We start from the raw sequence: 25,493 nt of genomic DNA, 5'->3' as shown, positions 1-25,493 counted from the left end.
CTTTTTTTAAACATAAAAGCTGCTTGACTTTTAAACAATAATGTCGAAAATTTCATTTCCAAGAAACATATGAAAATATTTATTTGTACTACAATGTGAGATAGTATGTCAAGTGTACCAGTCCATTTTGAAAAATATAATCCTTTCCAACATTTCTTTCAATTGCCTGCAAGTTTAAATCTTTCACTTGGCCGTGGAGCACTTGTTTCATATGTGACTACAATGTCATTTCAATGCAACACACTGTTTTCGTTTTGCTCCTCCTCCTCCTCCTCCTCTTCCCCTGGCTCATCCACAAATAATTTTTCACTGTGTCATCCGTTTCCAGACTACAACTTTTTCACGAATATTTCTAACTAGGACAGAACATCGTTCACCACAGCAGCACAAAGCTGGAAGTGACACCATGTCTACAAAGTAAAAGTAGTGAACAGCATTGCACCGATTTGCCCATGTCTGAAATAGTTACGTTCAAAGCTCCAAGTTCAAAGTGTTGCCTTATGGCAACAAATGATAATACTGATTGTCCACTTCTAGAAAATTAAAAAGACAATCTCTTTAGATTTGATCTAAATAACAGAAATAATTCACTCCTACAGCTGCTTCCATGGGCATTTACACAGTCGACCTTTAGAAAATACAATAGATTTCTGACTGTTTCCAGCATAACAACACTAAACACATACTAACTGCATGCCGCCAACTGGCCATGACACATGTGCACAGGTAGTTTTCGTAGCATTATATTCAAATTAATGATATGATGCCAAATGGCAACACAATGTAAACTTTATTGAAGTAAAAAGATTGGATCAAAATTCAGTCAGCTTATACGTGGAAGATATGGGAAGATTTATGCTCAACAGCATGTTGCTGTATAAATACTGCATATTTCCTACAAATATAGAGAAGTGTAAGAAAATGATCACAGCAAATATTATAATATCAAGAGAAGAACTAAGAATCGTATATTAAAACTGTCAGATTAAACAAACCCAGAAAAATTTTGGTTTCCGCATGGAGAAGTAGAAAACTGATAAAAGAAAAAATCCAGCTTTTAGCTAGATGAGCTTTAAGTTGTGACTAATACTGTGGTCCCACAGGATTACAAACAAGGAAGCTTCTGATACAATATCAAGCAAAGGAGGAAAAGACCCAGTTGAGGTAATAGAAACACTCTGCAAGTAAAATGCATAGTCAGCATTTGACACAATAGCTGTATGTCCCTTCTTCACAGAAAAACACTACTAATTCTGGTCAAACAAACGACCATATTCAGGTTTAAGAGCAACATTAATTTCAGTCAAGCAAAAAAACACGGTCAGTTGCATTGGCATCTACTGAATTGCAGCTGACTGAAATGCGGCACATAGAAACAAGTGACAGAAGAGATTATTTGCACTAGCTCTTGAGCTTTTTCTCTTTCTCCAACAGAAGTGTACAAGTTCATGCAAACACAACCACACAGGAACCCAAACATACAAACCTGCAGTGGATTGACTGTAGATTATTGAGAGTAGTTCTCTGTCGTAAGGAGGTGGGGCGGGGTAGGAAAAGTTGCACAAGGCAAGGAGGGAATACCAGAGCAGTGTGAAAGAGGTCTTTCAACAGATGAGTCACTGGCTGTACAACAAGACAAAACAAGATCATAGGGTACAGCAAATAAGAGGTAGAAAGAGGGAATAGTGGAGGAGGGAGAGGAAGAACGGAGGAGAATGTGGTGATGAAGAGGAAGAGAGGAAGGGAAGTGAGATAAGGAGAGAAGTAAGAAATGGGGGGGGAGAGAGTAGTGAAAGGGTGGGGGGAGAGGGGAGGGGGAGAGGGAAGGGGGGGGAGGGGGGAGAGGGGGAGAGAGAGAGAGAGAGAGAGAGAGAGAGAGAGGGGGGGGGGGGAGAGAGAGGAGGGGGGAGTGAGTGAGTGTGAGAGAGAGAGATGAGAGCATGAAGAGGGAGGGGGAGCATGAAGAGAGAGGGAGAGGGGAGGGGAGGTTATGGGAAGGAGAGGGAAGTGAGAGGAGGGGGGAGGGAGAGAGGAGGGGGGAGGGAGAGAGGAGTGGGTAGGGAGAGAGGAGGGGTAGGGAGAGAGGAGGGGGAGGGAGTGGAGGGGAGAGAAAGGGGATGAGGGTGGGGGAAGGGGAGGGAGGGAGAGGGGAGGGGGAGGGAAATGGAGGGGAGGAGGAGGGAGAGGGGAAGGGGATAGGGTAGGGGAGGAGAAAGGGGAAAGAGATGGAAGGGAAAGGGAGAGGGGGTGAAAGAGGGGGATGGGGAAAGAGAGGGGAAAGGAGTGATAGGAGGGGAGAAGAGTCAGTGGCTCTACAACAACAAAACAAGATCAACAAATAAGAGGTAGAGGGATAGAATAGTGGAGGAGGGAGAGGAGGAAAGGAGAAGAATGTGGTGATGAAAAGGAAGACAGGAAGGGAAGCGGGATAAGGAGAAAAGTAAATAATTGGGGGGGAGAGGGACAGAGGGAGGGGCAAGGGAGGGAGGAGGGAGGGGGAGGGAGGGAGGGGGAGGGATGGAGGGAGGGGGAGAGAGAGGGAGGGAGGGAAGGGGAGAGAGATGGAGGGGGGAGGGAGGGAGGAAACGAGTGGCGGGAGGGGGAATGAGAGAGCAAACGAGTGGCGGGAGGGGGAATGAGTGGCAGGGAGGGGAGACGAATGGCGGGGAGGGGAGACGAGTGGCGGGGAGGGGAGACGAGTGGCGGGGAGGGGAGACGAGTGGCGGGGAGGGGAGACGAGTGGCGGGGAGGGGAGACGAGTGGCGGGGAGGGGAGACGAGTGGCGGGGAGGGGAGACGAGTGGCGGGGATGGGAAATGAGTGGCGGGGAGGGGAAACGAGTGGCAGGGAGGGAAAAGATTGGCAGGGGAGGGAAAGGATTGGCGGCGAGGTGAAAGGATTGGCGGCGAGGTGAAAGGATTGGCGGCGAGGTGAAAGGATTGGCGGCGAGGTGAAAGGATTGGCGGCGAGGTGAAAGGATTGGCGGCGAGGTGAAAGGATTGGCGGCGAGGTGAAAGGATTAGCGGTGAGGTGAAAGGATTGGCGGGGAGGTGAAAGGATTGGTGGGGAGGAGAAAGAATTGGTGGGGAGGAGAAAGAATTGGTGGGGAGGAGAAAGGATTGGTGGGGAGGAGAAAGGATTGGCCGGGAGGGAAGTTGTGGTGGTGAGGGTAAATGAGTGGTGGCGAGAGGAGGGGGAGTGATGGAGGGAGGGTGAGGTATGGTGGGAGGGAGAGGAATTGAGGGAGGGTGAGGAATTGTGGGTGGGAGAGGGGTGGAGAAGGATTGATGGAGAGGGTGAAAGGGAGGGGAGGGAGAGGGTGAAAGGGAGAGGAGAGGGAGGGGGGTGGGAGGGAGGGAGGGAGGGAGGGAGGGAGTGGAGAGGGAGGGACAGGGGGAAAGGGAGGGGAGAGGGAAGGGTAGAGTGGTGAGATGAGAGGGCACAGGAGGGGACGAGAAAGAGAGGGGAGGGGAGTTGGGAGTAGACGAGAGAGGAAAAGAGCGATAGGGACTGGAGGGAGGGGTGGGGGTATGAGGGGAGGGAGGGGAGGGTGAGCCAGTAGAGGGAGGGGGATGGAGAGGGGGAGGGGTGAGTAGGGAGGGTGGGAGAGGAAGAGGGGTGAGTAGGAAGGGTGGAAAGGGGATTGAGAGTGGGAGGGAGGTGAGTGAGAGGGCAGAGAGATGGGGTGAGGGAGAGGGGGTGGGAGGGAGGGGAGAGAGAGGAGTGAGGGGGAAGGGGTGGAGGTAGTGGGGAGAGAGGGGCGTGGGGGCTGGTGTTGGGGAGGGGAGTAGAGGAGGGGAAATGAGCAGTGGGGAGAGGAGGCTGGGGTGGGGTGAGCACGGGTGGGAGGGGGAGGGATACGGAAAGGGAGGGATAGGGAGAGGGAGGGAGAGAGAGAGAGAGAGAGAGAGAGAGAGAGAGAGAGAGAGAGAGAGAGAGAGAGAGAGGGGGGGGGGGGGTCTCACATGGTTAGAGGTGGAGGAGAGGCAGAAGATAGTACAATATCTGGACAGGGAAGGAAGAGTGGACAGAAGAAAGAAGGAAAAAAGGGATGCAACGGGTAACAGAGGTTTATGCCGGGGGGACTGTGAGAGTGCGGGTACTGGAGAGACCATTCAAACTCGCATATTTCAGGGAGAGTAATGCTGGAAGTTGAAGTCATTTATGATGGAGGTTACAGCATATTCAGCAACTGGATGGTAAAAAGTTTGTGGTTTGACACAATTTGGAGGATGCCATTCTTGCGAGTCGATACTTGGTTACGTGTTGTGCACGCTTTAACTCATAACCCCACCTTTTATAGTGCAGGGAATGACCATGGCTGGACTGCAATAAGAGGGAATGGATGGTTGTATGGGACAGGTCTCGCAACTGGTTCGACTGAAGGAAATGACCCATGCAGTACAGGACTGAGAGCAGGATTGGAAGCAAGTCTGAAACAGGGATAGACAAGGATATTCTGTGCGTTTGGTGGACAACAGAACATTAAATTAGGTGATGTGAGTAATATCTGTTGAAATAATAATAATAATAATAATAATAATAATAATAATAATAATAATAATAATAACAGAATATTAAATTAGGTGATGTGAGTAATATCTGTTGAAATAATAATAATAATGGTAACGGCACTGCTAGCCAACTGGAAAATGATTCAAATTCAAATAGAGGTGTTTTGCAGGATATGCTTCCTGCAACCACCCTAGAAGGAAAACAAAGACAGAGGATGAGATGGTCAGATGAAGTTAATCGACACCTCATGTTCTGTTATTACCAAGCAACAAACCTAGGAACCAACACAACTGGATACAGATCACACGTATACACAACATTTATTACCAGATACCCAGAATCAAAATTTTTAACAGAACAACGACTAGCTGATCAGATCCGTGTAATAATAAAAAATAACAGGATACCCCAGTCAGAATTAGAAAACATCAAACAGCAAGTACAACAAATACTGGAACAAAATAATGTGCAATCAGAAGAAGAAGAAAATACAGTAATGGACTCAAACATCCCAGAGCAAACAAACAAAGAACAACACGCATCAATTAAACAGTCAGAGGGAAACGAAATCTTAAGACAGCCACCAGAACAAGCACAAATAGAACATGAAGTGACACACATGTTAGATATAGAAGAAAAATTTCAGCTGACATATATAGAATACAAAGACACAAATACAGACATTAGACCATTCTTGCATAGACCGCCAAATAACCCAAAAGTTGAAACAACAATAAAAACTATCAACACAATCATACACAACAAAATAAATGACAACACAACTATGGAAGAGTTACAACTACTGGTTTAAATAGGAGCACTCACTACACTAAATATACACACTAGACAGAGATCAGAACCAACCAACACACAGAAGAAACCCACAAAACCAGCATGGCAACACAGGCTACAGATCAGAATAGAAAAACTGAGAAAAGACATCGGACAACTAACACAATTTATAAGAAATGAAATGTCAGAAAAAAACGAAAAAGGTTAGGTAAAATCTCACAACAAGAAGTGATAGAGCAATTAGATGAAAAGAAGCAGAAATTACAATCATTGGCCAAACGACTTAGAAGATACAAAAAAAGTGAAAATAGAAGGAAACAAAACCAAACATTTAACACAAACCAAAAGAAATTTTACCAGACAATAGATAACACACACATTAAAATAGACAATCCACCAAACATAACAGACATGGAACACTTCTGGAGCAACATATGGTCAAACCCGGTACAACATAACAGACATGCACGGTGGATACAAGCAGAAACAGATACATACAAGATGATACCATAAATGCCTGAAGTGATAATTTTGCAACATGAAGTCACCCAAGCAATTAATTCTACTCACAATTGGAAAGCCCCTGGAAAAGATAAAATAGCAAATTTCTGGCTAAAGAAATTCACCTCAACACATTCACATTTAACTAAATTATTTAACAATTACATTGCAGACCCATACACATTCCCTGATACACTTACACATGGAATAACTTATCTGAAACCTAAAGATCAAGCAGACACAGCAAACCCAGCTAAATATCGCCCCATAACATGCCTACCAACAATATACAAAATATTAACTTCAGTCATTACACAGAAATTAATGACACATACAACACAGAACAAAATTATAAATGAAGAACACAAAGGCTGTTGCAAAGGAGCACGAGGATGTAAAGAGCAACTGATAATAGATGCAGAGGTGACATATCAAGCTAAAACTAAACAAAGGTCGCTACACTATGCATACATTGATTACCAAAAAGCTTTTGATAGTGTACCCCACTCATGGTTACTATAAATACTGGAAATATACAAAGTAGATCCTAAATTGATACAGTTCCTAAACATAGCAATGAAAAATTGGAAAACCACACATAATATCCAAACAAATTCAAATAATATCACATCACAGCCAATACAGATTAAGTGTGGAATATACCAAGGAGACTCATTAATCCCTTTCTGGTTCTGCCTTGCTCTGAACCCACTATCCAACATGCTAAATAATACGAATTATGGATACAATATTACTGGAACATACCAACACAAAATCACACATCTGCTATACATGGATGATCTAAAACTACTGGCAGCAACCAATCAACAACTCAACCAATTACTAAAGATAACAGAAGTATTCAGCAATGATATAAATATGGCTTTTGGAACAGACAAATGTAAGAAAAATAGCATAGTCAAGGGAAAAAACACTAAACAAGAAGATTACATATTGGATAACCACAGCAACTGCATAGAAGCGATGGAAAAAACAGATGCCTATAAATATCTAGGATACAGACAAAATATAGGAATAGATAGTACAAATATTAAGGAAGAACTAAAAGAAAAATATAGACAAAGACTAACAAAAATACTGAAAACAGAATTGAAATCAAGAAACAAGACAAAAGCTATAAATACTTATGCTATACCAATATTGACCTACTCATTTGGAGTATAGTGAAATGGAGTGACACAGACCTAGAAGCACTCAATACACTTACACGATCACAATGCCACAAATATAGAATACATCACATACATTCAGCAACTGAAAGATTCACATTAAGCAGAAAGGAAGGAGGAAGGGGATTTATCGACATAAGAAACCTACATTATGGACAGGTAGACAATTTAAGAAAATTCTTTATAGAACGAGCAGAAACTAGCAAAATACACAAAGCAATCACTCATATAAATACATTGGCTACACCACTGCAATTTCATACCCACTTCTACAACCCTTTAGATCACATAACATCAACAGATACGAAGAAAGTAAATTGGAAAAAGAAAACACTACATGGCAAGCACCCGTATCATCTAACACAGCCACACATTGATCAAGACGCAACCAACACATGGCTAAGAAAAGGCAATATATACAGTGAGACGGAAGGATTCATGATTGCAATACAGGATCAAACAATAAACACCAGATATTGCAGCAAGCATATTATTAAAGATCCCAATACCACAACAGATAAACGCAGACTCTGCAAACAACAAATAGAAACATAGATCACATCAGAAGCGGATGTACAATACTAGCAAATACAGAATACCCCATAAGACATGACAATGTAGCAAAAATAATACATCAACAACTTGCCATACAACATAAACTAATGAAACAGCACGTTCCCACGTACAAGTATGCACCACAAAATGTAGGCCTACTGGAGAATGATGAATACAAATTGTACTGGAACAGAACCATTATAACAGATAAAACAACACCACATAACAAACCTGACATCATACTCACCAATAAAAAGAAGAAATTAACACAACTAATCGAAATATCCATACCCAGTACAACAAATATACAGAAGAAAACAGGAGAAAAATTGAAAAATACACCCAACTGGCTGAGGAAGTCAAGGACATGTGGCATCAGGATAAAGTTGACATTATACCAATTATACTATCAACTACAGGAGTCATACCACACAATATCCACTAGTACATCAATGCAATACAGCTACATCCAAACGTATATATACAACTACAGAAATCTGTAATTATTGATACATGTTCAATTACCCGAAAGTTCCTAAACGCAATGTAACATATACCGTACAGTTAAAAGGAAGTCACGCTTGATCAAGATCCACGTCACTTTCCATTTTTAACCAGACATAACGTCTGAGAAAGGAAAGAAATAATAATAATCTGCTGCATCAAAAGTATAAAATGGAGGAAAGCAACAAAGTTATATATGAGGCAATATGTTGTCAGAGAGGTGCACCAGGCCAGAAGAGTCAACAAGAGGAAGACTTTAGTCTGGGCTTGTGCTTCCTCAAATACGCTCTGCAGCTAGTACAATGTAAATGACTGTTATTAGTTAGCTCTGAGAAAGAATATCACCTGAAACCACAGGAGCATTTTCAGTCTCTTTTATGTGCTCATTGGCCACTCAATTTCCCTTTATTTTACTTATTAGCTGTTGTGCGAAGACCATATTTTTGTGCTACATTTCTGCTGAATAACTCAAAAATATAAGAAAATGTATTTACCTTCACATTCTTAGGCTCTTTCTGCCTCGATCTCTTCTTATTTTTATTTACAACTACATCTTTTCCCTCATTTAAGTTCACACTGGGTGGCAACGAGGGACCAATTACCTTTGGACGAACAACTGAAAAATAATCATGTATTTCAGTCACTATAAAGATTCTATTTCTTCTTACAGTCTTTCATTTTACAACTTTACACTATAGTACGGGAAATGAACTACATTACCATTACCAATAACACTGTTGTCATGTAGAGTACACGGTTCCTTTTCTGTGTGAAGCTGTTCTCTTTTCTCCCCACGACTATTTAATGACACAGCTTCCTGTTCAGATTGTTTTACTGTTCTTTGGTCATGATTTCCACCTGTATCTTCATTTCTCTTTCCATTATTTTGTTCTTCTTTGTCTGCTTCTTCCTGTTCTTCCTCTTCCTCTTCATCCTCTTCCTCTTCCTGTTCTTCTACACCTTCCAACTTTGAATCAACATCTGGTATTATTTTATGGGACATCTAGAAGTTAAAATAGCATTGTTCAGCCTACTTCATCACACATGAATGAATGGTTTTCAACACTGTGCTTATCAAAAATATGGTCCAGTTATAGGTGTGTGAAAAGAGCACACTGAATTGCAAATTCTGCTTGGATACACTTCTAAACACAAAAAAGAAAGGCTTGTGTTTATTATTCATGTCTATTAATTGCTAATGTGTGTATTTAACTTTTAACTATGCTGTAGAAATACATAAATTAAATATCTAAATAGTTATCATCCAAGTTAACTGTTCATAACCTGTCGACCTTTTTACTTCGTACAGTTATTTGTCTGTCATGTTTAAGTCACCTGCCAACACTACAAAGAGTACAGACTCCCTGTCATCCGAGAAGTTTCATTCTATCAATATTATGAAAAGGATAGTTGCTACTCACCAATAACAGTGATGCTGAGTCACAGATAGACACAACACAAAGACTGTCACAAAATGAGCTTTTTTGCCAACAAGGCCTTCATCAAAAGTAGACAACAGACAGACACACACACACACACACACACACACACACACACACACACACACACACACACATGACCACGGTCTCTGACCAGATTCTGGCTTCAGGTGCCAGACACTTTGGTCGTGTGTGTGTGTGTGTGTGTGTGTGTGTGTGTGTGTGTGTGTGTGTGTGTGTTCTATTTTCGAGAAAGGTCTTGCTGGGCAAAAGCTCGTTTTGTGACAGTCTTTTTGTTGTACCTATCTGCGACTCAGCATCTCCACTATATGGTAAGTAGCAACTATCCTTTTCATAACATTGTTTCATTCCATCCTGGATTTTATATCATTTAAATTTCATTCTATAATTGACTGATATGTCAAATCTTTCTGCACTATATGAAGAGAACTAGTGTGCTGTTAGACACAGCAAACTTTCTGTTTTCTTCCTCTCAACCTATCTTTCTTTCAAGAAAATAAAACCTTTTATATCTGGTCAAGAGCGATACTACTGAGACATTGCAATAGTTCACTAAACAACTAGAGGGGAAGCAAACTAAACCAATACATGCTGTGAATTCAATCCCTCCAAAATGCAATTTCAGTGTTTCATGTGCCACTTTTTTGGTCTATCTCAGTTAATATTATCTAGATACTTTCCATAGTCAAAAGAAAATGAGACAGATGGAAAAAAAGTAAGCAAACTGTTTATTACTTCAAAAGAAATCAGCACAATTGTTAACACATTTGTTCCACAGTCAATACTTTTAATAGAAAATTGTTTGTGGCTGCCTACAGACTTACGATTGAACTCATGTGCGCATGTCTTCATCCAAAGCATACAGACTGCCACGAATCTCTTCCTTCAGGGTGTAATCATGATCCTGTAGGCATCTTCAAGCGTTTTTGTATGAAGTCATTGACCACCTTGGCTCAGGAGATTAATTTGGCAATAATAAACAGTTTAATTACTTTTTCCATCTGTCATTTTTTGTCTGACTTCATCTTACACATATAACGACGTAAGGTACGCTTAGTTACATTTTTATAGGAACAACATCAGAAGATAAATGTGGACATGAAAAAGAAAACCTAACGAAGAAGTATTTAATTTCAAAGTGAGTGAATATGGTTTAGTTACTTTGCTCATCTGTTCTTCCTTTACTTTTCTTTTGACTGCGGCAACTAATGCAGCTCTGTTGCTAGTCTGCAGTTTTGATAGCTCTTCACTAGGGACGAGTTCGGGCAAGCTGGCCGGCTTTGCAATATTCACCAATTTCCGCAAGTGATCCCCTTCACTCTTGAGTGACTGTAATTGAATCTGTAAACAAAAATAAGTCTGTTAGTTTAATTACGATGTTTAAAACAATTCTTACATACTGTGTTCTATAGACACATAGTACTGTCTTAAAAGTTATAAAACTACTCATGTACACTGAAGTTGTTTACTACATATTCTACCTGCAGAATTACACTTAACTGCAGAACTCAAGCTACACACTTCTTGGTTCCTTCCTAAGCCCCTCACCTATATCGTCACTCTTGTCAGATTCTTATAAAAAACTGCACACACCAGTGATTATTAGCCTTATGAGAAATATCTCATGTAGTGCACTTCAGATAATATATCTGCCAGTAACCGATACCACACACAGTGCATCATTCTGCTACAAGAGGTCGGCAATAGCAGTTACGCAGGTTAGTGCGAGAGGCAGCCACGAGTGATAGCTTTCTTCAACTGCCAGTACCCTGAAGGGCACTTCCTGTCAGATCGCTGCTGCCAGTGGTATGCAGCACACTGATAAAAGCAGCTGTAAAGAGCCTTCAATCTCCAGTGTTTTGGTTTCAGAGTCAGTCTCCGGTGTTCGAGTCCCCAGAGTCTTCGGTTTTCATTCTATGTTCAAAGTCAGCTCAGATGATATAGAGTCACAAGTACAGGTGTAACAGACTCTGGCCTCTGCTCGTCATCAGATAATTATTAAAGATCAAGTAGAACTTCTTGATAGTTGCAACGCCTGTACCTACTCGACACTTCTATTTGGATTTACATCAGGACAGACCGAGTTAAGTATAAAATCATATTAAATTTGCCCAGTGTATGTGTGTTTTTGAATCGATATTTTCTGCCATAGAACCTGACATCATCCAAATTGGACACTACTCCTAAAATTATGTTAGTTGCAAGTGTAGATGTAAGTCATTCACATACATGGTCTGCAATGTAGCTATAAATCACTAAGAAAATATAGTATTCTTAAAACCAATTAACGTATTACACATTTTAAGATATTTGTAAATATTAGCAATGAAATGTGACAACATAGCATAAAAGGAGAGAAGTAGAGAGAAATAAATAAAATAAAATACAATAAATAAAAAAAAGACAAGGTGTGGTGGTGGAATGGTGGCTGTGTAGTGCTGGAATGGGATCAGGAAAGGGGCTGGACGGGTGAGGACAGTGACTAATGAGGGTTGAGGCCAGGAGGGTTACAGGAACATAGGATGTATTGCAAGGAAAGTTCCCATCTGCGCAGTTCAGAAAAGCTGGCGTTGGTGGGAAGAATCCATATGGCACATGCTGTGAAGCAGTAATTGAATTAAGGATATCATGTTTGGCAGTTTGTCAACAACAGGGTGGTCCACTTGTTTCTTGGCCACAGTTTAACGGTGGCCATTCGTGCTCACAGACAGCTTGTTGGTTGTCATTCCCACATAGAATGAAGCACAATGGTTGCAGCTTAGCTTGTAGATCACATGACTGGTTTCACAGGTAGTGCCACCTTTGATGGGATAGGTGACTGGACTGGAGTAGGTGGTGGTGGTGGTGGGAGGATGTATGGGACAGGTCTTGCATCTAGGTCTATTACGGGGGTATGAGCCATGAGGTAAGGGAATGCTAGCAAGGGTTGTGTAAGGATGGACGAGTATATTGTGTAGGTTTGGTAGATGGCAGAATACCACTGTGCGAGGGGTGGGAAGTATAGTGGGCAGGACACATCTCATTTCAGGGCACAACGAGAGGTAATTGAAACCCTGGCGGAGAATGCAATTCAGTTGCTCCAGTTCCGCATCATACTGAGTTACGAGGGGACTGCTCCTCTGTGGCTGGACTGTCGAACTTTGGGAGGTGGTGGAAGACTGGAAAGGTAAAGCACAGGAGATTTGTTTTTGTACAAGGTTGTGAGGATAATTATGGTCAGTGAAGGCTTCCATAAGACCCTCGGTATATTTCGAGAGGGACTGCTCGTCACTGCAGATGCGATGACCACGAGTGGCTAACACTGTACGGAAGGGACTTCTCGGTATGGAATGGGTGGCAGCTGTCAAAGTGGAGGATTTGCTGATGGTTATTAGGTTTGATATGGATGGAGTACTGATGATGCCATCTTTGGAGTGGAGGTCAACATCTAGGTAGGTGGCTTGTCGGATTGAGGAGGACCAGGTGAAGCAAATGGGAGGATAGTTGTTGAGGTTCTAGAGGTATGTGGGTAGGGTGACCTCACCTTCGATCCAGATAGCAAAGATGTCATAATTGAATCTGAACCAGGTGACGAGTATAGGATTCTGGGTGTTTAGGGAGGATTCCTCTAGATAGCCCACAAATAGATTGGCATAGGATGATGCCATGCGGGTGCCCGTAACCGTACCTCTGATTTGTTTGTAGGTAATGCCTTCAAAGGAGAAGTAATTGTGGGTGAGGATATAGATGGTCATGGCATCTACGAAGGAGGTTGTTGGTTTGGAATCCATTGAGCATTGGGAAAGGTGGTGTTCAATAGTGGTAAGGCCACAGGCATTAGGAATGTTAGTGTACAAGGAGGTCGCATCAATAGTGATGAGCAGGGCACCGTGTGGTAAAGGGACAGGAAGTGTGGAGAGTCGGTGGAGGAAATGGTTGGTATCTTTTATATAGGAGAATAGGTTCCTGGTAATAGGTTGAACGTGTTGTTCCATGAGAGCAGAGATTCTGTCAGTGGGGACACAGGACCTGGTCCTACTCAACCCAAAAAGCCACCTTCCTAAAAGCAATACCTCCACTTTGACAGCTGCCACCCATTCCATACTAGGAAGTCCCTTCTGTACAGTATAGCCACCTGTCGTTGTCGCATCTGCAGTGATGAGCAGACCCTCTTGAAATATACTGAGGGTCTGATTGAAGCCTCCACTGACCATAAGTATCCTCTCAACCTTGTACAAAAACAAATCTCCTGTGCCTTACGTTTCCTGTCTCCCATTACCTCCCAAAGACTCACTGTCCGGCCACAGAGGAGTATTCTCCCTGTACCTAAGTAACACCCAGGACTGGAGCAACTGAATTGCATTCTTCGCCAGGGTTTCGATTAACTCTTGTTGTACCCTGAAATGAGAAATGCCCTGCCCACTATCCTTCCAACCCCCCCCCCCCCCCCCCCCCCCACAGTGGTATTCCGCCGTCCACCGAACCTACACAATATACTCGTCCATCCTTACACAACCCCTGCTCCCAGGGCTCATACCCCTGTAACAGACCTACTAGATGCAAGACCTGTCCCACAGATCCTCACACCATCACCTACTCCAGTCCAATCACAAACATCACCTATCCCATCAAACGCAGGGCTACCTGTGAAACCAGTCACGTGGTCTACAAGCTAAGCTGCAACGACTGCACTGTATTCTACGTAGGCACGACAACTGACAAGCTGTCTGTCCGCACGAATGGCAACCGACAAACTGTGGCCGAGAAACGAGTGGACCACCCTGTTGCTGAACATGCTGCCAAACGTGATATCCTCCATTTCAGTGACTGCTTCACAGACTGTGCCATACGGATCCTTCCCACCGACACCAGCTTTTCTGAACTGCACAGATGGGAACTTTCCCTGCAATACATCCTACGTCCATGTAAGCCTCCTGGCCTCAACCTTCATTAGTCGCTGTCCTCACCCATCCACCCTCTTCCCTGCTTTCACTCCAGCACTACACAGCCACCATTCCACCACCACACCAAGTCTTTTTTATTTATTTATTTTATTTTTTATTTATTTCTCTCCTTTTCAGGTACTCCCCACCCCCTCTCCCCCCAATCCCCACCTTTCCGCTGCCCACTGCCCATCCTGCAGCACTTCACTGTCCACCTGTCATACTATCCCTCCCCATCCCCACCCCAACCTCCTCCTTTCCCCCACCCAATCACCACTCCCATCATGCACTGGTGCTGCTGCTCGCAGTGTAATTTCAGTTGCCCGAGACTGCAGTCGTGTGTGTGAGTTGCGTTTGCGTGAGTGTGTGTGTGTGTGTGTGTGTGTGTGTGTGAATATGTGTGTTTATTGTTGACAAAGGCCATTGGCCAAAAGCTGTAAGTGTGAAAATCTTTTCGTCGTGTCTACCTGTGACTCGGCAACTCCGCAATATAGTGAGGGCAACTTTCCTTCTCCTAATATTGTTACATTCCATCCTGGGTTTTCCATTGTTTAATCATAATTTTAGTTATACAATAACTTTTAGAAAAAAGTAAACACGAAATATTTAGAAACTGCTGCTGAATATAGAGAGTGAAATAAAAATTGGATTAATTACCAAAAAACTGATTTTTTTTTTCTATTTAAGCCACAACACTGTTGTCAAAAACTTTGCATTGTGGTCTTCAAGGCCTGTGAGCCCCTCTTACACAGTGATAACATGGCTGCTGCACTCAAAATGGACAAATTACTTCGATATCAAAATACCTTATTCGTGACGGATAGCCACAGACCTCGCCACGCCGAGACGGCTCGCAGGCCTCGACGATACAGTCGGTCGTACTGTAGGAGCAATTGCATTGGTGGAGTATCTGTGGAATAGCAAGACAAACACGTGGTTCCTGATGAAAGACAGGAGTCTTTTCAGTAGTTGCAGAGGCAACTGTCTAGATGATTGACTGATCTGTATTTGTAAAATTTAACCAATATTATCTTGCTAACTGCAACAGTGAATGGCTAACAGCAGGGGGAAACTACAGTCATTATATTTCCCATGGGTATGCAGCTCTACTGCAAGGTTAAGTGACGACGGCATCCTCTCGGGTAAAATATTCTGGAGGCAAGGCAGTCCCACGTTCGAATCTCCTAGTGGGGACTACCACCATTAGGAGAAACAAAACTGGCATTCTACAGGCCACGGTATGGAATATTAGAACTCTTAATGGGGTATGTAGTTCAGGTAATTTACAAATGGAAATGGATAGGCTGAAGTTAGATGTTGATGTCTACGATGATCAGACACAGTGCGCCACATCTTAGAAGAAGACGTCACACGTAACTCCAACAGATGCCTCAGCAACTGCTGTCTACAGGGCTCGACACGCTCCTATCGACGGCACTACAGACAAAAGCAGATTACGCCATCTTCGTTTACGCACACTGCGTGCAAATGGGTCCATCCATCGAGCTCTGCCCACGTCTTGAAAGGCTTGCAGTGTGACAACAACTACGAACACTGCACGACATTGTTAATACTTCCTAGAGTGAGTCGAACAGGCTCCTAGCGATACTAAAGATTTGTATAATTTTACTTCACTGAACATATTGTAAGTAAATGTGTTGATGTTTCAGTCACTTATTAAATGTTTGAAGTGTTCGAGGTTTGCCCGACCAACCTCATACACACTAAGGACACAACAAACATTTCTGGTGATTAGGATGAGATCGTTGTGGATTGGATCCGTGGGATATGATTAAATATCACTGACTTCAAATGGCATTACCTTAATAAACACTTTTTTTCTATTTCAACAGTTTGGAAAATAACTGAAAATTTTTTTCTTGCATTTTAAAGCCAAGTGTGGGCCCCTCTCTTTCATTCTTTCAATGCAAAACACGTCAACTACATAGAGCACAAAATTCAACTGGAGAAGCAGTTTTCAGCCTACAAAATGTCAGGTGGACCACAATGTTCTTTCTTTTTTTCACAGGTAGGAGTGCGGCGATTTTTCTTGTGTAGGAAGCTGTTTCTCCAAGTAGAGCCCCAAACCTAACCTGTGACGACGTCACTAGGACAATCGATGATATTTTTTAGTCACAGATCTGTGTAGATGCAGCACATTTCGTGTTCTTCCGTATCTGCTGTCACAATAATCAGTACGACAAGGAATGGATCGATGAACTCGAGGACGTGACTAGTAATGGTAAATTTAACTATGCCCTCGGATTTCCATTTGAAGACAAAATGCTTCGCAATACAATTATTCGGAGCACTGCTCACAACAGGATACGGGCTGAAATTTTAAAGCGTAACAGTCTTAGTCTCTAAGCGCCCCAAATCTGTTTGGCACCTGTTGGCAATAGCTGCAAGCTGGGGCATGAACTGTAAATGAAGTTTTCTTGCAGTTTCACACACTCTGATGTCTGTGTAACACATGACTATATACACTGCTTTTCCCACCAAGCTGAATGCCAACACCGCCACAAGTCAGGATACACACAGCAAGTGTGGTAGCAAAAGAAGCATAAAAATAAATTCTGTTTCACATAACTCTAGATTTCAGAAAATGAAAATCAATATCATCTCACACTCTCCACTCCTCATGGCAAAACTCACAGGAACCACAGATGCAAGCTAAAGAATTGCAGACCTATGTGCACAGTGCAAAATTTTGCTCATCCAGATTAGCTCTCCTCAAGTTGATGACCAGCAAAATGCTCCGTAATTCACAAATCGTATGAAGCCAGTCTTCCAAAAGTCGGAAATGACAATCACGTGCAGAGGAATTACTGCATCTGTGCATCTCTACAGAGATTTGCAATTGCATTGTACTGTTGTAGTTAGACACCAGTGCTTTAGTCACACTAATTAATAAGTGCACATATAAGCAGTTGGGACACCCTAAGCTACAGGTATCATGTCTGCACCTCACAGCCTACAATGATGAAAGTATCTTTGTTCTTCTGACATATACTTTGCAAGCAAAATATAAAAATATGATTACATTAACACCATTCAAGTTAATTGGAGCATAATCTAGTCCCAATATTTTTGGCATGGGTGCATTTAATTTGTACGGTTTAGATATTTAAGGTAATGTGCATTCTATCAATAATCAAGTTTCCGAGGCCAGCATTTGGCAACGGTGTGAAAAATACAGACGTTTGTTCAATGACATATTGAGACACCCAAAGAATTTTCTAAAGGGCATTATGCTTGAGGACATTGCTCGACCAAAGTTTTACTACACACATCCAGTGCCTCGCACTATTTGGGATGAAGACTGGAACAAACTGGGTGTTTTCAAATCCTTTTCTGCAAACCAATGGGCATCTCCTCTAGTCTTAACTAGAAAATGGAATGGTAAAATCAGACAGACTTTGAGTAGTCTCTAAAACTACGCTTTATGCTTAGACAGGTATCGACTCTTTCAACTTTCACATATCGAGGACATTGTGGATCACCTTGTAGGTGAATGATTATTTGACAACATTGATATTTATGCTTATCTCAAACCTGGGAATGACACAATCTGTAAACGTAGGCCTTTGATAAATATTAAACCTGTTGGGAATGACGCAATCCATAAATGTGGGCTTTCGATAAATATTAAACTCTATCCCATCGTTAGCTGCAGGTCCTTGCATATGTGGGCGCAGAAAATGGCTTTTTTCAATTTGAGTGTACACGGGGCAATAAATTTACATCTTACGCTGGCTAACTTTCAAAAAGAAGTGTATACCCTAAAAGAGATTGATGGCAATAATGGTTATAGCCCCAACATAATCGACAATATAAATGAGCGCAAAACGAAAAAGACAGTTTCCACGTTGATGAGGTCCAGGAACAAAAGGGATGAACATAAGAGATTTATAGCTATTCTGTTTCTAGGAAACATATCTTACAAAATGCAATGCGTGCTCCATGAATACGACTGTAATGTAACATTTTCCACCAACAATAGCTTCAAATGGAATTTTGTTTGTTTCAGCAATAACATTTATAATAAGCTATTGCAATCAGGAGTTTATCAATTGAAATGAAATGATTGCCCAGCATATAACATAGGGCAAACAGGTAGGTCTATAGCCATAAGTTATAAGGACCATATGCTGTCGAGGATGGGTATGAATAAGAATGGGTCAACGTTTGCTGAACAGATCATTGTAGAAGGACATACGCCCCAACCTGTTAACGACACTGAACTATTGTGTAAAGAAGAAAAGGGCATGAAATTAGATTTATTGGAGGAGGTGCAGATATACAAGCACAAAAAGTTTGACAGTAGGAATTTACTGAATGATCAGTGTTATTTGAAAAGTTCCAGCTTCCTTGAAGGTTTTCAGCCCGTATTGGGCATAGCAGATAGGCACTATTAGTTACTCGATTGTGCCATACGATTGTATGATTATCTTTTGAGATAAACTAATGTTTTAGGACAGTGCTCCCGTAGGAATTTGTCATAAAGAGTCATGAGCTGCTTTTATGTTAACAGTGGTTTATGTTGAGACAGATATGTTAATGTGTCCTTTGTCACCTTGTACCATGTTACTGCACTCATGCACTACGGTACTAGTCATAGAAATAATGTCAGTCATTGGTAGTGTGGCTATGTAGAACGACTATAGTCGGCTGGTAGAATTAGCCCTCTAAGCTATTAGAGTGTATAATGTAAACTGAAGTTATATTTGCATATGATAGTCTCGTTTCTTGCATCAAATAGTGATACGACAAACTTTGTTATATGAAATTGTTAATGTTCTACCACTCTACTGATCATATGCAACAGTATTTCATCTGTTGGACATTCATATTAATAGTATATGGTTCCTCATTTACACATGTAGGCTTGCTATTAATTTATTGTCATACATATTGATTAGTTGCCTGATAAATGGTGCAACATAGCTCACTGTGGTGAGCGACAGCTACGGTGAGCGGGCTGCAGCACATTTGACGACCGTGCGCCCAGTGTAACAGAGGTAGTGGTGGAGGACAATTGTTGCCATATGTAATTTATTTATGTTCGAAAGAGGCTTATGTCTGTTGAAGTTATTTTATTGGTCTTGACACAGCTGCTGGGCTAAGACATTTTTCATTTATTAGTGTGTATGTAAGTAATATGTTATCACTTACCTAGATGTTATTTTGATCATTTTTAGGACTTCTGAAGAAGGCTATATTATTATAGCAGAAACCATGGTCAAGGTTTAAAATAAACAGAATTTAGTGCAACAGTGGGCTGTTTTTCATTCAAGGCAACCCTAATCATTTACACATCTGTCAGTGGTATATGTGTGTACAAAGTTACATTGATATCCGACAGTGTCTTTTAGGTGCTTCACTCTTTTTGTCGCCAGCATATGTGAGTCTGGTAAAATACCCTTGGTTTTCAAGAAGAATATAATAATTCCAAAGAAGGCAAGCACTGATATGCATGAGTATTACTAAACCATTAGTTTAATAAGCCTTGCCACAAAATACGGACACGATTTATTTACAGAACAATTAAAAAAACTGGTAGAAGCCGACCTCGTGGAAGATCAATTGGACTCAGCAGACATATAGGAAATCGTGAACCGATACTGACCCTTTGACGTATCTCAGAAGACAGCTTACAGAAAGCAAAACCTACATTATAGCACTTGCAGATTTAGAGAAAGCGTTTGACAATGTTGACTTGAATACACTTTTTGAAATTCTTAAGGTAGCAGGGATAAAATACTTAGCAGGGATAAAATACTGGAAGCAAAAGGTTAACTATGACATTTACACAAACTAGATGCAGTAAAAAATGTCCAAGGACAGGAAAAGCAAGAAGTAACTGAGAGGGGAGTGGGGCAGGATTGTACCTCAGAGATCAGAAATGTATGCCATATATTTGCATTAAATTAGCCAGCCAGTCCTTCATCCCCGTGTGCCTGTAGACTTGACTCTCGAGTCTCCGCCACAGCCCACTCGTCACCTGAGATGGCATCAATGGTGATGAGCGAGTTATGCTGTGGGAGTGGGACAGGCATAGATTTCAGACGATCCAGGGATTGGTTGGTGTCTTTAACACAGGAGGGAAGGCTTTGTATTTCAGGTTGCAGGTGTCGATCAACTAAGGCGGATATACGTTTGGTGGGTGCTTTGAAGCCAGCAACAGTCATTTCCCTGTATACCAACATCCCCCATGTACACGGTCTGTCTGCTGCCGAACATTTCCTCAGTCTGCACCCTCCTGATTCCAAACTTATGACATCTTTCCTGCTCACCTTAATCAACTTCATAGTTAGCAACAACTAGTTCACTTCTGAAGTGCAGATACAAAAACAGATCAGGGCTACAGCCATCGGAACCAGAATGGCTCCTTCCTATGTCAACATTTTTATGGGTCACTTGAAAGGGGCCTTCCTGGGATCCATAAGCCTTCGGCCCCTGGTTTGCTTTAGGTATATTGGTGACATCTTTGGCATATGGAGTCATGGCAAAGCTGAGCTGTTAAAATTCCTGGAATCTCTAAATACCTTCCCCCAATTAAATTTCACATGGTCCTATTTCAAATCCCACAACATTTTCCTTGAAACTGATCTCATCCTCACAAAAGGTCAGCTACACACTTCTTTCAACATTAAACCTACTAAAAAACAACAATACTTACATTTTGGCAGTTGCCATCCTTTTCATGTCAAACATTCCCTCGAATACAGCCTTAGCATTCGAGGCAAAGCCACACACTTCAGCCTCCATTGGACGTAATTGGCCCAGCAGCCTAGTTCAAAGTCAGATTTCCCAGACCATCACATTCAATCCTGGTACTGATGATCCCTCCACAAAACAACTTTGGAGCACAGCACTTGTCACTCAGTTTTATCCCGGTCTTGCATGTATTAATCAGCTATTTTGGCAAGCTATGACTTCCTAAAATCATGCCCTGAAATGAGGTCTGTTCTGTCAAAGATTTTTCCCACCACACCAAGAGTACATTTTTGACGCCCTCTCAATCTTTGCAATATCATTGTCATACCCTGTACTTCTTTTGTAACCATCTCCCTACCTTACGGCTACTACTCCCGTGACTGTCCCCACTGGAAGACTTGCCCTATGCACCCTCCTACCACCACCTATACCAGAACACTGTAATTTGCAAAACATATACTATCAACTGTGAAATGACATGTTATGTACCAGATTTATGTAAACACTGTTTGACCTTGTACATTGGCATGACTACCACCAAGTTATCAGTTCGGGTGAATGGGCATAGGTAGAAGGTGTATGCTGGAAACACACAATATCCTGGTTGCAGAGCATGCTCTACAACCCGACAGTCATGCCCTCGATGCCTGCTTCACCACAAGTGCCTTCTGGATCCTTCCCTCAGACACCAGTTTCTCAGAAATCTACAGGTGGGAGCTGTTGCTGCAACATGTCCTCAGTTCTTGTCACTAACCTGGCCTTAATTTCTTCTGTCTCAGCATTTTTTCACAGTAACTATTCTTTTCTTCACTCTCTTTTAGTTTTCTACATCTTTCATTTTTCTGTTCTGTCTATTTTTTGCCACCCCCTACCAACTCTACCACATGCAATGCACTGGGCTTTTTGCTCTTATTAACTCATGCACAATTTTTAACAGTAATCTCTGTCTTTTATACTACCCTATCTTCCATCTTTAAGCTCTCACATTTTCAAATCTTGTTTGGTGCAGGTCCCCAATACTCATAGTATCTCCTCATCCCGTCTGGTAAGTCTTCCCTGATGCAAGGTTCTGGACGACTTTTCTGATCTCCACTCCTTCTCCTAAACCTCACCAGTGTGTTTCCCTCACTCCTCTTCCTTCCCCTTCAACCCTTCTGCCAGAAGGAGCTACTGGCTCCAATAACTTGGAAACTGCAATACCTTTTTCTATGTGTGTTCTCCTGCTGTTGCTTGGTGACTAGATTTTTTTAATATCCAATTACTTACATTTTCAAAAATTTATTACTTTCATGGAAATGAATAATAAAGTACACAATTGACTGCAGGTTGCCATGACTAAATGAATATAGAAACAACACTCTTTTTTGTCACAGTGGCATTGCTCTGTGCCCAGTTTTCATTTGATTCAGCCAATATGTTTTCCCATAGTGGAGATAGGATAAACAAGAATACAACATTTCAAGTGCAATTGTTTTCTATAAATCAATCTTACATCCTTCACACTCTTATAAAATATAGCTTTGTTAGAGGGCATCTGATTCTGTCATTTTGCTTGTCAGTGCTACTTTACAGCAATAACACTGTGTACTTATCTGTACTAAAAACACGAATAATAAGTCACAGCCAGTGTTATACTCCTGCGTGAATCGGCAAGAGAGAACGAGTTGACAAATATGAAGTGACAGCAGTGCCACAGTTCTCAGACTCATACTTGTGGGAATGACGTGGCAACCAAGGCAGCCCATTGATGTAACAGTGGTGCTTTAATTTATGAAGTATGCAACCTGAACATCAGACTCATAATAGCTCTGTTTCTGATCTCTAGCAGCCTATATCCAGTGTCGTTCCACCTGCAACTGATCAATCAAAAAAGGAAACTGTTGACGAATTTGGAATGTGAATCAAAATTAAGGTAGAAGAAATAAAATCTTTGAGGTTCATCAATGACACAGTAATTCTGTCTGAGACACTAAAGGACCTGGAAGATCATTTGAATGGATTGCTTCAGCTTCTTCCTGAAATTTTTCTGCTTATGCTGGTATTTCAAATGGAATGGATACTGTCTTTAAAACAGGTTATAAGATGAACACTAACAAAAGTAAAACAATGGTAATGGAATGCACCTGATGCTGATGGAGCTTTATTAGGAAATGGAGCATTGAAATTAGCAGATCAATTTGGCCTTTGGTCTACAAAATAACTGACGATGCAGCAAAGACGATATATGAGGTGTAGCTATAGGATAACAGAACTATTGCTGTAAAACATTTTATTAAAAAATGTACATGTCTATAGTCGAATTAATGAACAATGGTGGTTTCAGCAGGTCTAGAAAAGAATGGGGATTGCAGTGTTGTCCATTGCAAGCAATACCTGCGGTATGTGCATACACGGGCTCTGCACACGAAGAAAGCATGTCTCCACAAAATTATGTCTCGTGCTTGCTTATTATGTAGAATTTGCCATTAACCACCACAATCAGTGATGACAACACACAAAAAATGCCACAAATGTTCACCAAATTAATCACTACGATCCTGTTCAGTCCTCACACTATCTGTAACATTCACAGCAGAGTGCTCAGAACACTACTCAATGCTCATTTGCTTTCAGAGAATGTGTGACGTAGGTGTGCACAACGAGCCTAAACTAAACTGCCGTTGCTCACGAGACCAATAATATTTGTTGTCACCTTCAATATACTCTCCCCAGCTCTATACCTAAAATGCTCCATGTGAATTTTCCATTGATGGGAACAGCACTGGAAGTCTTCCTCAGTGAGCTTCTTTATGACACATGCTGCTCTTTATTTCATTGCCTCAACAAACTGAAATCTTGTTCCTTTTAGTGCAGATTTGGTGCATGCGTACTTATTCTGTCACAGCATTAGACCCATTATTTTATAGTCACACATTCAAAAAGGTATTTGTCTGGAGTGTTACCTTATAAGGAAATGAAAAACAGACAATAAACAGATTAGACAAGAAGACAATAGAAGCATTTAAAATGTGGTGCCACAGAAGAATGCAGAAGATTAAATTTGTAGTTCAGATAACAAACGAAAATTTACTGAAACAAATTTAGGAAAATTGTACTAAACAGGACAGGAGGCACCACAAGCCATCAATATGGACATGGAGAAGATTCAAGAATCAGTACATGTTACTGACTGCTGTTAACAACAGAACTTCAGATTGGACACGATTGAGAAGTTAAAGTACTCAATTGGTTCCTGTAATAAAATGTATTTTAACCATGTTGCATTTTTTGTTGTAGTGAGAGGAAACCGGCCACCCACCTATCGTACCACCGTACCTCGTCCAGCTAGGAACCAGAAAACATCGCAAGAGAGCACAGCCACAACAATTGGTGCCGACTCTGATCGACAAGTTTTGTTTGCTTTTTCTGTGTCCTAGATTGCTGCAGGGGAGTTGTCATTACAGTGATTCCATTTGCTAATTTGTTCTTGTTGTTGCAAGTATTACAGGAGAGGAGCTGCAGAGCTAATCTATTCCCCTTTTCAGAGCCTTTGCACATTGCTTTTCTATTTGTCGTTTGATATTTTCCTGTAATTTGTTAGGTTTAGAATGGCTACCCTGTCCCCTCCACCCCCTGCTCCAGCTCTGGAACTAAATCATATTTTTCAGTTTCAGACCCAGCAAATTGCCACATTGCTGTCTACTGTACAGCAATTGCTTGCCGCACAAGCTGCACTGCCTGCCCAACCGATCCAACAAGTGCTACAAAACAACATTCCACCATTTCGGCACTTCGATGAAAAACAAGAGGACTGGCTCGAATATCATTGTCGAGTCCATCGAATTCATGGTACAGTGAAATCTCATTATTTCCTAGCCATCGGGGGGAACCCCTGTGATTCACTTAATTCAAAAACTCTTCCCTACGTCGTCTCCCGATGCACTCTCCTATGATGAAGTAGTAGATCCATCAAGTGAGTATTGTGAACAGCAGATTCAGATTTTCGCAGCCAGATTTCAGTTCTTCCGCCTTAAGAAAAAGCCAGAACAGATGTACCATCCATGGTATACCGACTTACAGTGTCTCACTAGGAAGTGTAAATTCAAGCGCAGTTATGGCAACTTTTATAGTTACGTGATGATCTGTGATGCGATCACATACGATGTCCCTGATAGCAGAATTAGAGAATAGATTCTCAAGTACTCAGATCCTTTGCTCCACCAAGTGATGCAAATATTAGAACAATTCGATTCTGGCATCATAGATACCAAAAAATTTGATAAGGTTCCGATCTGTCGGGTGGAGTCGCCTCTTCCCCGCGACTGCGACACTCAGCAGCCACAACGAACGTGAACA

The 25,493-nt window shown here is 41.7% G+C and overlaps 1 protein-coding gene across 2 annotated transcripts in view; it reads right to left on the bottom strand.

The window, feature by feature from the left end:
• Positions 1-25,493, bottom strand: part of LOC124800608 (kanadaptin) — a 267,444-nt gene that overhangs the window by 24,830 nt on the left and 217,121 nt on the right. Inside the window, exons 7-9 of one of the 2 annotated variants that reach the window (XM_047263008.1) lie at positions 10,678-10,857; positions 8,777-9,059; positions 8,551-8,672 (exon numbers count right to left, since the gene is read on the bottom strand). In XM_047263008.1, coding sequence (XP_047118964.1) covers positions 8,551-8,672; positions 8,777-9,059; positions 10,678-10,857 — 585 coding nt within the window. The remainder of the gene's footprint in view (positions 1-8,550; positions 8,673-8,776; positions 9,060-10,677; positions 10,858-25,493) is intronic. The other variant, XM_047263009.1, reaches the window with a different exon arrangement.

The sequence above is a fragment of the Schistocerca piceifrons genome, chromosome 1 (genome assembly GCF_021461385.2).
Source record: "Schistocerca piceifrons isolate TAMUIC-IGC-003096 chromosome 1, iqSchPice1.1, whole genome shotgun sequence".
NCBI classification, from domain to species: domain Eukaryota; kingdom Metazoa; phylum Arthropoda; class Insecta; order Orthoptera; family Acrididae; genus Schistocerca; species Schistocerca piceifrons.
This window is presented reverse-complemented; position numbering and strand designations above follow the sequence as displayed.